This window comes from Typha angustifolia, chromosome 12 (assembly GCF_048772165.1).
Source record: "Typha angustifolia cultivar Huaian chromosome 12, ASM4877216v1, whole genome shotgun sequence".
NCBI classification, from domain to species: Eukaryota; Viridiplantae; Streptophyta; class Magnoliopsida; order Poales; family Typhaceae; genus Typha; species Typha angustifolia.
The window spans coordinates 814,995-829,936 of NC_133250.1; the positions used below are offsets into that span (position 1 = coordinate 814,995).

The 14,942-nt window shown below is 34.7% G+C and overlaps 2 protein-coding genes across 2 annotated transcripts; both read left to right on the forward strand.

Annotated features, from left to right (window-relative positions):
- Window positions 1–2,616: 2,616 nt before the first annotated feature.
- Window positions 2,617–8,904, forward strand: LOC140772385 (U4/U6 small nuclear ribonucleoprotein Prp31 homolog). Its single transcript, XM_073114438.1, has 9 exons — window positions 2,617–2,895; window positions 4,555–4,612; window positions 4,795–4,860; window positions 5,007–5,144; window positions 5,637–6,529; window positions 6,672–6,742; window positions 7,797–7,899; window positions 8,127–8,202; window positions 8,545–8,904. Exons 2-9 carry the CDS (start codon window positions 4,610–4,612, stop codon window positions 8,650–8,652), a joined length of 1,458 nt encoding a protein of 485 aa, XP_072970539.1. The 5' UTR covers window positions 2,617–2,895; window positions 4,555–4,609; the 3' UTR covers window positions 8,653–8,904.
- A 2,126-nt stretch (window positions 8,905–11,030) lies between these two features.
- Window positions 11,031–14,942, forward strand: LOC140772617 (receptor homology region, transmembrane domain- and RING domain-containing protein 1-like). Its single transcript, XM_073114771.1, has 5 exons — window positions 11,031–11,108; window positions 11,249–11,495; window positions 11,824–12,045; window positions 12,638–13,042; window positions 13,561–14,942. The coding sequence occupies exons 2-5, from the start codon at window positions 11,336–11,338 to the stop codon at window positions 13,962–13,964; spliced, it is 1,191 nt and encodes a 396-aa protein (XP_072970872.1). The 5' UTR covers window positions 11,031–11,108; window positions 11,249–11,335; the 3' UTR covers window positions 13,965–14,942.

Genomic DNA, 14,942 nt, shown 5'->3' on the forward strand with positions numbered 1-14,942 from the left:
TTAATATTTTAAGATAAATTTTCAAAAGGAAATTTGCATTAAAAACACCGTATTTTTTGCTTATTATTTATTTTTTCTTATTCTTTATTTTTTTTCTTCTACGTTGGTTATTCTTATTCTTTATTTTTTCTTCGACTTCTTCTATCTTTTAATCATTCTCTTCTTTTTTTCTACACAACTCTCTTTAATTAATAAAATAAAAAATTATCGAATATAGTGATGAGATAATTATGACCAGTTAAATAACTAAAAACTCTATAATTAATCTTTCACAAATTATTAAATTCAAATTATTTAGTTTATGTTTTAAATAAGTTACAGTATCTAGTTATTAATACTACAAATTAGCTCCCTCGTATGAGATGTTTGCATAGAATTCTGTAACAACTTTTACTACCTTATTTCCCTTGTATGAGACTCTTTCAATTGAAAAATAGACTAAAAGAAGTTTAGTGCAATAGGTAGCTAAACGAATCAAATACTATAATCAACATTTTAAAAAGAGAGAATATTAGTGCTGTTGATAGCTAAAAGTAAACTAATAGAAATATTCATATATACCTCTTTTAATTAAGAAAAAAAAGCACGATTTTGAAAAGTATTTTTGGCGGCCGCCTCGCTAACTTGGTATACACCCATACTAGGCGTTTACTGCTCCTTAGTGGGCCGATTTGTCACCTGGCAGATTGATTTCATCTGGCAAGCCGACTTGGCAGGGTTTTGCAGGTCTAGTGAGAGAATAGGTTGGGTGGAGAGAATGAATCGGACAGAACTAGTTAAGTTAACAAAAAAAAAAGATTACTTTTCTTCTCCAATCGATCTCCAATGAGCCCTAAATCCCTTACCTCTCTCAAGCTCTTCGTCTCTCAATGGTAGATGACAAGTAGCGGGCGATAAGCAACATATGTCGGCGAATGGCGCATGACAGTGAGCAGCACATGAGGGCTAAGCTAAGGAGAGCGGCACACGATGGCCGGGCCAGCCAACCCTCGTTGAGTGAAATGAGTGATTGATGACTCTTTCTATCTTGCAGTTGGAGAAAATGTCTGAGTTTGCCGTCACAATAGGATGTTGCCTAAACTTATTTGTTATATAAGTGCCGAATAATGTGAATCTAATAGTATAATTTAATTTAATAAATATGAATTAGACTAATAAAAAAATAATAATATATAATATATAATATATAATTATTTTTTATTTTTATATATTAAAAATGCTAGGTTACCTTGTCATCAATCTTTCGTTTAAACGCTATGTGGTAGGATGACCACCCGCCACCCGTGATCGCTTTTCAAAACATTGAAAAAAGTAACTATATAGATCTCTAAAAGAAAAAAAAGTTTTGAATCAAGGGTTTACGTCGTAAAAAAAAAGTTAAAAAATGTATTAAAAAAATAGTGATACTTTAGAGAATCTAAGCAGAATTATTCCTATATTTACGAGCTAAAAAAATGTGTATATCACTGATGGTAAAAAAAATTAAAGTTATTTATTTCAATGAATATAAATGAGAAAAACTGCAACTTCTTTGAGTTGTATATTTATTCAGTGATAAAAAAAAGAAAATAAAGAATGTTAGTAAATATAACTACAGAATTCATAGATTAACTATAAATTTATTATTAAATCAACTATGAAATTTTAACTGTAATTCAGAGTTTTTTTTTATAAAATTTATAATTAGTTTATAAAATTTATAAATTAACTATGAAATACAGTCCGAAAAAAAGAGGGGGAATAAGAATATTAATATCTTGCTAATTCAAACTTTTAGAGAGACATTTAGAATATTAATACCTTGCTAATTTTCCAGTATTCATAACTAGATATTGTAAATTATTTGCAATATAGATTACCGTTAGGTTTTACTTAACTAAGTTGGTTTAGGCTAGCCCCATGAGGTGACTTACTTGGCTAATAAGTAGTTGAGTTAGACTTTTATTAATGGGTACTTTTGTTCATGCCACTTAATGAAAAAGAAGACAAGAGAAAAAAAGAAAAGATTTTTTTTTTCTACATACAATAAGGGTTTGCAACTAGAAGATTTATTGGTTGGGATCAAGGCACAAGGATTTTTTTCTTCACATCTACAAGATTGTTCTTGCTTCAAGAAGGTTTGAATTTCTCTATTAGAGGTGTTTTCTAAACTTGTTAATTTGAAGCTAGAGTTATTGGTTTATTGTGGATGACATTCTTGTGACCTTGAGAGACTTATTGTGGTGATCTTATTTGTACCAATTCTCTTGAGAGTATTCAATTTCATGCTCCGTGAATTTTCCCTTAGAGAATGATTTTACACATAAATTCGGTGTTCTAGCTTTCTTTGGTGCTTGGTGTTGTTAATTGCATATCTTTCTTAATTGACATCAATTTTAGTTTTATAGATCTCTTGAGTGGGAAAGAGAGCTCCTTTCCAACAATTACGAATCTTTTTGAAGAAAACTAAATAATTTGAATTAAACAATTCTCTCTTAAAAGATTAATTATAATTTTTTTAGTTTTTTTAACTAATCATAACTATCTCACTACTATTTCTATTTCTGATTAGTTTATTACTTTATAAAAAGAAAAAGAAGAAGCATCAGCAGAAGATGAAGTAGACGAAGCAAGCGGCCCGAGTTCGACTCGGGCTCGGCTCGACTGAAGCTCATGCTGGGCTCGAGCGGCTCGATAGGCTCTGGTAACAATTCACAAACCCTAATCCAACTCTCCCAACTCCACAATCCCACCTTGTCGCTCCGATCCTTTTCATCTTTAAGCTCGTCCACCTCCTCCACCACCGTCTGCAATCCTCCTCATCCTCTTCCTCCACCGTCGGCCTCCTCCGTCGGGACCCTCAAGCTTTGCGTTGCATGTGAGAAGACTTGTGTTTATCTCAATCCGTCGGCTAAGGTAACTAATATGTTATCATCTTTTATCTCAAACTTTACTTTTTGTTTTTTCCACCAATTAAACTGAGATGATATATTCTGTATTTTGTCTATCAAAAATCACATCGAGTTGATTTCTTTTCACATATTCAAAAATAATTGGTGCACTTCTAGGCTTCACCAGATCTTTGCAACCAGAGTACTATTTTTTGCCAGATGATATATTGATGCTTTTGATTACTTTTTAAACATGAATGAAATTAGTGAAGGTTTATGTTTGTCAATATAAGTTTTATCCAATGGCTTCTGATTTAATTAAAGATCACATTGAGTTGATTCCCTTTCACATTTTAAAAAATTACTGGTGCACTTCTAGGCTTCAACAGATATTTTTAACTCAAGTACTATTTTTGGCCAGATGATATATTGATGTTTTTGAATACTTTCTAAAAATTAATGAAATTAGTGAAGGTTTATGTTTATCAACATAAGTTTTATCCAATGACTTCTGATTTTTTTTTTCATTTAATAGAAGAATCCATGATACATGACTTACCTGCACTGGAACCTTTTTATAAAGTAAGATCTTGATGTGTGCAAATGATTCAAACTTTACAGTTATCCCCACAGTATATCTCCATTCATAGATTGTAAGCAATGCCTTTTTTTCTTTTCTTTTCTTTTGAGAATAAATGAGAAGTGTAGGAAGAAAAAAGGATTGAAGAAATAACAGTGATAGTGAGATTTCTGCTATGGTACGAAGTGATGCAGCTCTACAGTAGGAACTGATCAAAATAGTGATTTATGGGAAATCTTAAAAAAGACATGATATATCTAGGATACAGGAATAAATAAACTAAATTAAAAATAAATATTTATATTCTAATGACAATCTGTACATTTATATTTGAAGAAAGTAAAAGATAACATATATATGTAGGAAAACAAAACATGCAGAATTGCATTCAACATATCTATTATCTACATAAGCTGATAATAGCATAAAGCATTTTAACAAATGCTACTACTGGTGGAACTCATACTTTTGGTAGCCATTTATCAGTGGTAATATGATATGAAAGCATTTTAACACAATATATTAAGTATATACATAAACTCTAAAACTTCAATATTGGAAGGGATGGAGTAATGAGTTTGATCTTTGTCACTTTTTTCTACAATCTAACGTACTAAGTTACTAATACATTTTCTACTACGTAACTAAACTCTGTGATTCTACAAAGCATTCTCTATGCACTATCTCCATATAGCACTTCAACATACTTTATGCTATTATCGGCTTATGTAGATAATAGATATGTTGAATGCAATGTTATGTGTTTCTTATTCCTACATATATATATATGTTATCGTTTACTTTTTTCAAATATAAATGCACAAATTGTCATTATAATATAAATACTTATTTTAATTTGGTTTATTTATTCTTGTATCCTAGATGTGTCATGTCCTTTTTTAAGATTTGCCATATCCCTTTATCTGTATCGAATCTATATCTAGTATCCATATCCATGCTTCATATGTTGTAAAATTTATTTATCCTCAGTGCCATGTTATATAGTTAAATTTCTAATATGATACACATTTATTATGCAATAAATCACAATTACAAGGTAACTAGATTTGACTATTTGTTGTTCTTTTGATGTTTTTGTTGCAGTTAGTGCTCTCAGCCTTGACCGGAGACCTCGGGAATTGTATCTGAAGGTGGAACAATGGTTAGTTCATACATAGAATTCTACTGCGTTTTTCCTCGAGTTGGATTAATTTAATGTACAAACTTCGATTTCTCAGTTAGGTGAATGACAAAAATCATCTTAATATTTGAGGTGAAAGATGTAGAGCAAAATATGCTTGTCAATTCTAGTGACTGATTGATTTGGTTGTTTGTTGCATTCAGGCCAGCCTTGCTGATTCTTTCTTGGCAGATCTTGATGAACTGTCTGACAATGAAGCCAATCCTCTTGTGAGTTATTTTCTTCAAAACATCTGAAGTGGAAACAATTATGTGTGCATGTTTTAACCTTCTTTCTATTCCCTTCTTCTGTTTGTTGTTTTTAATGTTTGTATTTGACATCCTTATTGATTAATTACTTAATTCTCATGTCTTAGGATGATGAGATTTCTGACGCAGGAGATATGGAGGAAGATGGTGATGACGATATGCCTGATATTGAGTCCCTTAATTATGATGATCTCGATAGTGTTTCAAAATTGCAAAAGACACAACGTTACAATGATATCATGCAGGTAAGTGCTCAATAGCTGCAAAATGTTTGACAGTTTGTGTTCATTTCTTCTTGTTGTGAAATCTTTTTGCATCATGTACCCTGATCATGTTCCATAGCTTTTTCATAGCATATTTAGCAGATTTTATTTATTTATTTTCTCTCTATGTGTAATTCCTTTTTCAGCTTTTGTAAGATTTTTTTTTCCTTTGAGGTATTACAGTAAACTGAAGTGCACCATGTCAATTTAATCTGCTATCACTTTCATATCATGGGTCCTTATGCAAACTTATTGAACTTTTGATTTCATCCAAGGCAATTATTTCATTTTTTTTTATAAAAGTTTAATACAACCTAGATTGCAGTGCTCTTGCTTTTTTTCCTCTTTAAGGATAATAAGATGTTATGTCCATTATCCTTCATATCTGTCCTTGCAACAGAGTACATCATGTTAATATTAGGGAATTGCATTTTGTGAAATAGATGTTTATTACTCTTCTTTTCTGAACAACAGAAAGTGGATGAGGCACTCCAGAAAGGGTCTGAGTTTTCAACTCAAGGAACAACTTTGGAGGATGATCCAGAGTATCAACTTATTGTTGATTGCAATGCTTTATCAGTAGACATAGAGAATGAAATCATCATAATTCATAATTTTATACGCGACAAGTACCGGTTGAAGTTTCCAGAGCTTGAATCCCTTGTTCATCATCCAATTGATTATGCTCGGGTTGTTAAAAAAATTGCAAATGAGATGGACTTAACCCTTGTTGATTTGGAAGGGCTTCTGCCTTCAGCTATTATAATGGTGGTTTCTGTTACAGCATCAACTACTACTGGCAAGCCCCTATCAGAGGAGAGCTTACAGAAAACAATTGATGCATGTGATCGTGCCCTTGCTCTTGATTTAGCAAAGAAGAAAGTTCTTGATTTTGTAGAGAGTAGGATGGGATATATTGCACCAAATCTTTCTGCTATTGTTGGTAGTGCAGTTGCATCTAAACTGATGGGCACTGCTGGTGGTTTGTCAGCATTAGCAAAAATGCCAGCTTGTAATGTTCAGCTTCTTGGGGCAAAGAGAAAAAATCTTGCTGGGTTTTCTACTGCAACCTCTCAATTTCGTGTAGGATATCTTGAACAAGCTGAAATATTTCAGAGCACACCTCCCTCTCTAAGAACTCGTGCTTGTCGATTGTTGGCTGCAAAATCAACCCTAGCAGCAAGAGTAGACTCAACAAGAGGGGATCCAACAGGCAAGATGGGAAGGAACTTGCGAGAAGAAGTCCGCAAGAAGATTGAGAAGTGGCAGGAGCCACCTCCTGCAAAACAGCCAAAGCCTCTTCCTGTCCCAGATTCGGAGCCTAAAAAGAAGAGAGGTGGTCGTCGGCTGCGGAAAATGAAGGAAAGGTAACAGTTTCATTATGATTTCATTTGAGACAACATATAAGTAAATAACAATATCACTGGAAGCAGTACTAGAATTTATTAACTTGCTTGATTCTATTGGTTGTGTTCTTGCTCCTATATTGATAAACTTGGCATTTAATAGATACGCAATTACTGATATGCGGAAGCTTGCCAACCGAATGCAATTTGGAGTGCCAGAGGAAAGTTCCTTAGGTTAGTACATATTATGTATTTAGACATTACTTTCTAATTCTTATTCATGTTCGGCGGTCTTTATGCCACATTTTTAATATCCATAAGCCTGCTCAAAGAGAAGCACCATTAGTCATGGTTTTGCCTATGTTCTTCCAGATTCATAGTTGGCAAGAATAAAATGGAAACCATAACTCATGCAGTTGCATTTCATATCTGATACTATAATTTCATTTCATCTCAATCTTTAATGATATCAGACCTGGTTCGACAACTTGATTGCTTCGTTTTTGCATGAAAAACAGAAAGAATGTGAGATAACTACTTAGAATCTTAGATATCCTCTTGCAAGATTGACTGAGTTATAAGATTTTGTTTTAATTGGAGTAGCCTTTTGAGAGAAGCCTACTTTTTCCAAAGCTTTTATGCTTCAAACTTTTTTATGTGCAAATTGGTTTCTGGGGTATGAAATCTTTGGAGGGAATGTCGAAATTTCTTCCATGTAACAAATGAAATATAGAAGTTTTCAGAAGCATGGTTTTAATCCATCAACTCCTAGATTTCAAGCGAGTAATGATTGATTAGATTGAGACAATGAATTCTGTAAGAGTTACCTACCTTATATCCTAGATTTCAAATCCATCCGTCACGAATCTGTTGTAACTTGTAACCACAAGCAATTACAGCCTCCTCACAAAGATGTAGAATCAGCGGTAGACTGATGTCCTTTTTATAATGATTTGGGGACTGTTACTGGAGAAGCAGCTGTAGCCTTTGGCTATGGACATTGTATGTTTGCTACCTTTGCCTTTGATTCAAATCATATAGGTTCCTGATGGCGATTCATGCTCATTTGATTAGATTTAAGGTAGGAGATCATTGAGGATCTTCTCTTGGTCTTGCTCTCTGATCAAGTTCCTAATAATCCTAGATTCCTAGTCCAATCTTGAATGTCGACAGGTAACCAGTTCTTTTTTCAGTTTTGCTGGACTATATGCTTTTGCTTTCAGTTAATTGGCATGTCATGCTGTTGAGGTTATTGTGGTCTCCTCTCACTTTCCTTCTTTATTATCAGGTGACGGCTTGGGTGAAGGCTATGGCATGCTTGGTCAAGCAGGAAGCGGAAAGTTGCGTGTTTCAGTTGCACAAAATAAACTTGCTGCCAAAGTGGCTAAAAAGTATGCAGTCATTGCATGTTCTTTTAGCATGTTATTGCCAATGTCTGGGTTGTTGAAGAATAATAACTATTGCGGTGTTCATATAATTATTTAACTATGCTGGATTTTATTTACCAATTTTTTCATTGCTATTCATGTTTCAAGTTGTCTGAATTCTTCCTTGTTTATCTGCTATTCCCTGCTGCTTGATGAAGCAATTATCATACTGATTAATTTTACATTATCAGGTTTAAGGAGAAGAACTACGGTAGCAGTGGTGCAACATCCGGACTGACATCCAGTCTGGCATTTACACCTGTACAGGTAAGCATGTGCTAACAAATTTGCATCAATCTAAAGACCAGTTACACTTTGTACAACTTGTGAGAAGGATATAATGACCATCAAGTCGGTAGAGGCTGCTTGCCAAAAGAAAGCTGAATTACAAACTAGTCATGCATTAACTTTTTATTTATTTTGACATTGGCTCTTTAATTATTATCTTGTCCTTCCTTTTCTCTGTTGTTGTTTCAACTACCACTTTTACTTCTGTTTGATTAAGCATCTTGTATTTCTGAATTTGTAACATGAAGATATTTTATTCTCTAATCTTTTTGTGATTTTGTCAATCCATTTCTCATTCTAATATTGTTTTGCACCTTTCAGGGTATAGAACTTACAAACCCACAAGCCCATGGGAACCTGCTTGGTAGTGGAACACAGAGCACCTACTTCTCTGAGACAGGGACCTTTTCAAAGATCAAAAGAACTTGAAACAATTATCACTACATTTCAGACGTGTCTCTGCTCGTCTACCAGTACCCTTATGGCCCTCTTTTCTTTATGCGACATTGTTAAGATGTAGATTTGTAGATATTTAATGCTTAAACAACTTTTGGTTAAGGAAAGTTTGGAGTGCATCTTGGATCTCCATGTTGAGAGGAATTGTGGTAGCTAAGACTTGAGTTTTGTACTTACAATGTAATACCTGTTGTGCAACTAACCAATTATCCCTCTACTGAGAAACTATACCCCTTAACTGAGAAATCCCCTTGCAGGAGAATCCAAGCTTCATAGTTTAAGTGGATGGTTGTTCTTGGCAATTGTTCCTTAGGCACTGCGCTGAAATAAAATTATTTCATAATAAGTGATAAAAGTATATTGTGCTTAGTTATTGCTGGTTGTTTTCTGGATAAGGCTTTATTAGTACATATGCTTGCTACTGAAGAAGAACGACTGCAACTGATATGGGTTGCCTTGTTATGGATGATTGGTGTCACAAGAAAGCTAAGAAGAGGTTTTATTATCATCATTTTTATAGGCTGGACAAGGGTGCGTGCTCATACATTCAAGCGGCGTGTTGCATTTCTTCTCTTAAGAGAGGTAATTGGAACATCCACTCTCTTTGTGGCATTTCCACAAACAGTTATTCCACAATAAAAAAAACTCAAGGCCTGCTTCACTTCTGGGGCGTTGCAAGATATATTGATGTTAACACTTCTGGACCCTTTTCAGGATTCTTGTTTGGCTGAGACGGGTCGTAGTATCACTCTCACGGAGATAGAAAAGATATCCAAGTTTGGCTCGGAGTGTTACAGCAAATTATATAGTTCTCTTTTAAGTGAATTTTTTCTGGTTCTGTGAGACTGTAGCCGTATATAAAATACTAATAAGTTCAGCATTTTATCTGGTCAAAAATATACATGACCTATTTTTGACTCTTATGCTTCGGTGGGTTTCTTGGCAAAGTGTAGGCAACCTTCCGTGCAGTAGTCACTTTATATTCTTCGCTCCGTCATGCCAATCGACTTAGGAGCTACGTGAGTTGCTTGTGTTATATCCAGCGAGGGGCGGGATGAGAAGTGAACGACGTGCGCTCCTAATCGATGGTTAGCTACGGCCCCTCGTTCCTGTCAAGCTCATTGGTCCCTTTTCCATGCTCGGCGGTCTTCGACCCTCGTCGAGATCCCTCCCCTCCTAGTGGGAAAGAGTGCCTCGCAGTTCCGACATCGCTTAAAACATTGATCATATCAACATTTTTATTGAAAGAAAAAATATTAAACAATTCGGTGTTTTATTAAAAAAAAAATGATACATATAAAACACTGAAAAATTAATTAATTTTTTTATAAATACTAAATGAGAAGAATATAAGCAATAGTATAAAGAAAAAAATTTGTAACATTATAATTTTACTCCGTTATTCATTTTAGTCATAAAATATGTTATTGTAAAGATATGAAAAAGTTCTATAATTATACTATAAATCGCATAAAAGAAAAGAAAAAAGATAGAAGAAGGAAAACAAAAAAAAAGACCATAGCTCCTCTGAATTATACTTTTAAATTTTGTTCTAATAAAAGGCTGATCTATGCAGCATTTTCTAATATAAAATGCAGATATAATCTAGGTCAACTCTTCCTTAGTCTTGTACAAGTCCTCCTCACCGATCAATGTCGGATAAATGGATTGGAAATAAGTGAATAAAAGTTAAAAGGTTTTTTTTACATGTATACCCTTCAAAAATATCTTATTATTTGTATACACCTCTCTAATATTTTTATGTATATTTATACTCCTCAATTACATAGTTTTTCATATCTTCCATTTTAATTAGTTTTTCTTTTTCTTTGCATTGGTTCAATTGAAGTTCTTTTTCTTTTAAATTTTAAATACCTTTGGAGTTAATTTTAAATAATTTAATTATAGATAAAAAGACTGAAAAACCTTTTTATCTTTTATTTATTAAATTATTGAGACTCAACCTTATATTTATTGGAAAATCATCACTGGGGTGGTATATGTGAAAAAAAGAAGAAGACTTTTTTAATTAATGCAAGCATCAAATTTTAGAGGGGTAGGAAAGCAAATAAAGGATTCTTGGAGGGCTCACATGCAAAAACAACTCAAAAATTAAGTAAGGGAAATGATTAATGGCTTAAAAGGGTACAAGTGTAATTTACCATAAAAGAACAATTGAAATCACAACCGTTCATTCCTTTCCTTATCCCGAATCCTCCACGTGGATTCCATTCCATTGGATGCTTCACCTGTCCATTTGTGTACTATTTTTTTAATTTAGTATATGTATATATATATATATATATATATATATTCATGGTTAATTTCTCGAGAGCATTCTAATTTCTAGGCGCGAGAAGAGATCCCCACCCCACCTTCCTTAACGTACACCGCCTCTCCAGAGCCAGAGGACGCATCCAATCTTGGAGGTAATCTTCTCCGAGATCCATCGCTCAAAGATGGATAGATTTCGTGGCTCCTCCTCCAAGTTAATCTTAGCGATCTTCTCTTAACAATGGAAAGATTTTGAAGTGTTATAGGAGAGTGAGTGATTAGTTTCTGTTGGCAGGGTAAGGTTAGGGCTTAGGATGATGAGAAGAGGGTAGAGGGGAGCGATCGTAAAAGTCGATGCTCTTGGGTTCTCGTTGTTGTTGGAATGGCTCTCTGGGGTTATAAGAATGGAGGAGGAGGAAGAAGAAGCTACCTTTGGTTTGTTTGTGCGCTTCTTTTCCTGCTATTAGGGTTAGGAAATGGGTGCTTGATTCTATCTGGGAGGGGCATTTCCAAGTCTTTTGACGCCATGGAGGCTACTTTTGGTGAGATATCTATGTAATTTATGCTTGCATATTGGTTAATTGGCTAAAAATCGTTTGAGGCTTCTCCTTGAGGACCTTCTAAGAATGTTGTGAATCTAGCGTGTGATTTATTTTGAATGTTCTGATCTAATTTACCTTGTCTTTTGGTCCTATCTTTTGATGCTTCATGCAACTAGCTTAAAGATAATTAATTTCTCAAGTAATTTAGATGTAATACAAACACGATTTGTTTTGGCATTGATTATTTACTTTGCAAGTGGTATTTTCTTTAGCATATCCTTGGATGTTTCAGCCTCACTGCATTAATATCCTTAACTTTTCTCCTCAGCTCCTGCAGTTGGAGAATCTGGTGAGAGTGGGATCTTGTTTTCAGCCGAGCCTCTTGATGCATGCTCTCCAGTTAGTGAAGTCTTTAACAGCTCGAAGTCTCCTTTTTTATTAATCATAAGAGGAGGTTGCACATTTGATGATAAAATAAGAAATGCTCAAAGTGCTGGATTCAAGGCTGCCATTGTATATGACAATCAGGATCAGGATCGGTTGGTTTCAAGTAATGATCTTTTACTTTCTAATCCCTTGTTGAACTTCAAATCTTTTGAAATTTGCGTATTTTGAACTTCTCATAGGATCATTTATCCAGCCGAAATTTGAAAGAGACACTGGAACTCCGTTCATTATGTACCTGAAGCTTGCTTGATTAATATAAATAATAAAAAATCAACTTCGCTAGTAGAATAACTGTAAAGGGATTCTTTATATATCATGGGAAATATGTCAGTGCGAGTAATGACGTCAGACTGATACTGTTGCTAAGATGCTACACAATTTTAGTTTTTAAGTGTACATCACTATTGTTTTTCTTTTCTTTCAAGTTAGGAATTTTCAGATGTATATTATTTGTTATCTTTTCATGCTACAATTCTCAAATGTTCGATTTCTGAATGAGAAAAATAGAAATTAGGAACTCATAGGTTAGAGATTCTCAACTTATTTTGCCTTCCGTGGAGAAATAATTACGTTGATGATAGAAGAATTGGAGTTCATCTCCCTTAGGCTGTCCTTGCTTTTCAGATTTTTTATTGTCAATTTCCAATGTTACACTTGCTAGTTGTGATCAATCTTTGACTGTTAAAATACTTCAGTGGCAGGAACTCGAGATGGCATTAATATACCTGCTGTATTTATCTCTAAATCCTCTGGTGAGGTACTACAGGGATATGCAGGACGTCTAGATTTGGACTTGTTGTTAATACCAAGCTATAAGGGCGAGGCATGGTCTATTATGGCCATCTCTTTCATTTCATTACTTGCTATGTCTTCTGTTCTGGCTACGTGTTTCTGCCTGCAAAAACACAGTGTGAGACATCAACGACCTAGGGTTTCTCAAGTCCAGGAATTCAGTGGAATGAGCAGTCGACTGGTAAAAGCAATGCCATCTCTGATATTCACATCAGCATTAGAAGACAATTGCACTTCAAAAACATGTGCTATATGCTTAGAGGACTACTGTGTTGGGGAGAAGCTTAGACTATTACCATGCTGTCACAGTATGTTCCTTTTTTCCCTTCCAAGTTCCAATATCAAAATTACGCTTAATTTTAGTCTTGACCCATGTAAGTTATGAAGGTCTTCAATTCTTTAGGCTTAGATTTTCTATGTGCATATTATGTTGTTGCTACCCCAAAATCTGTGTGATATAGCAACATGTATAAATCTATTTATACATACATGTGTAGTTCAAATAACTGGGAAGAAAATATGTGAGGTCAGGTTCAGAAAAGATCGGTGATATAAGGTGAATTCAAAATAGCAGTGACAAGGAAATTAGAAATAGCCCTCCAATGGCAGAAAATAGTTGTATGTTTTATTTAAAGATTAGTGTAGGGGATCTTCAATTAGTTTGGGACATGGCATAGTTCACCTAATTACGAATTTCATGACCAGTTGATCTACTTATTCAATTGGAATATATTCATTGGAAGTTTGTCCCTTTTAATACTTTTTATAAGTATAATGTCTTTAACTATCTAAGATGTGTTCTCTTCTTGTGTTATGTTTTGAACAGAATTTCATGCAACTTGTGTTGATTCATGGCTCACTACCTGGAGAACATTTTGCCCTGTGTGCAAGCAAGATGCTAAAATTAGTCCAGGAAATCCCCCAGCTTCTGAGTCCACTCCATTACTTTGTCCTCTTTCTGCCTCTTCACCCTGCGTTGCTGCATTAACATCACCCTCTTCTGTAGCAGCATCTAGAGCTATATCCATAGTCCCTTTGCCACCTCAAGAACCATCATCTTCCCATGTGCGTTCTCTCTCCAGTTCTCATCTTTTTAACCAGCATATTTCATCCACAAGGATCAGCCCACTTTGGAGCACATCATCGCCCAGATATAATGTCTCTCGAGTCTCCCCTTGTCTCCCCACATTCTTTAGGCCCCACTCACTCTTTTCCTTTTCACTTGATTAATGCACCTCATATATGTAGTTCTAGTAATGCCTCCTCTATCTACCTTGTTGATTCGTCCAGTCAGCAATTGAACCTGCAGCATGATGGATTAGCAGAAAAAGACTCTGTTATGGCTTCTGCACAATCCCTCCCTGTACGTTGATCTGCCTCAGTTTCCTGGTAGTTGATCCCTGTGCTGGTTTCGACCTCCATTGTGCTCTCTTATGACTTGATGGTCATGGTGGAAGCTGTAGAGAATTGAGTCTTTTGGACCTCTTGAGGTGTTCCTGGCATTTTAATGACTGCTGTTCCTCATTTTACTTAGCAATGTTGCATTATCATCTCATGTTTTGTAAATTAAGGAATTGATTATATGGTTGCAAAAAAAAAAAAGAAGGTTTTCTGATAATGTACACCAGAGGTGATTATAATTTCATGTCCTAATTGCTCATTGAAGCTGCAGAGATATGCTTAGCATTCATTCTTTGATGTCAGTTTCTGTGAGTCTTCCACTGCCTCCATATTTTCTAAATTCCTTACCTTCTCCTTTTTTATTTATTTTGACATGTTAGGTGGCATCTTCCTCAAAGAGCATCTATTGGCCGGTTAGGGCTACATGTTTCACTAATAATAATCGACGTATTATTTTTGACAGGTGTACCTCATCAGCAAGGCAGCAAGCATGTGTATTAGTTACATTAATGTTTGTTAATTGCTTGAGCATCTTTTCTACAGCCTATATCACCATTATCCTTTTGCCATGAACTTTTTGAATTAGATTAACCAAGGTCTGTTACTAAGTGGTTGCCAGATTCAGGCTGGGCCCAGAGGAGAAACCCTTTGATCCACCAGTTGGTACCCAAAAGGGCATGTTTTATGTTTATATGTTATCTTCCTTGGTTCCTTACCCAAATGGTAAGAGTTTAATATTTTGGTCCCAGTGTCTGAGAATCTTATCCTACTTGTATTGGCATCAGATAGTTGTTTAATAAAGTATAT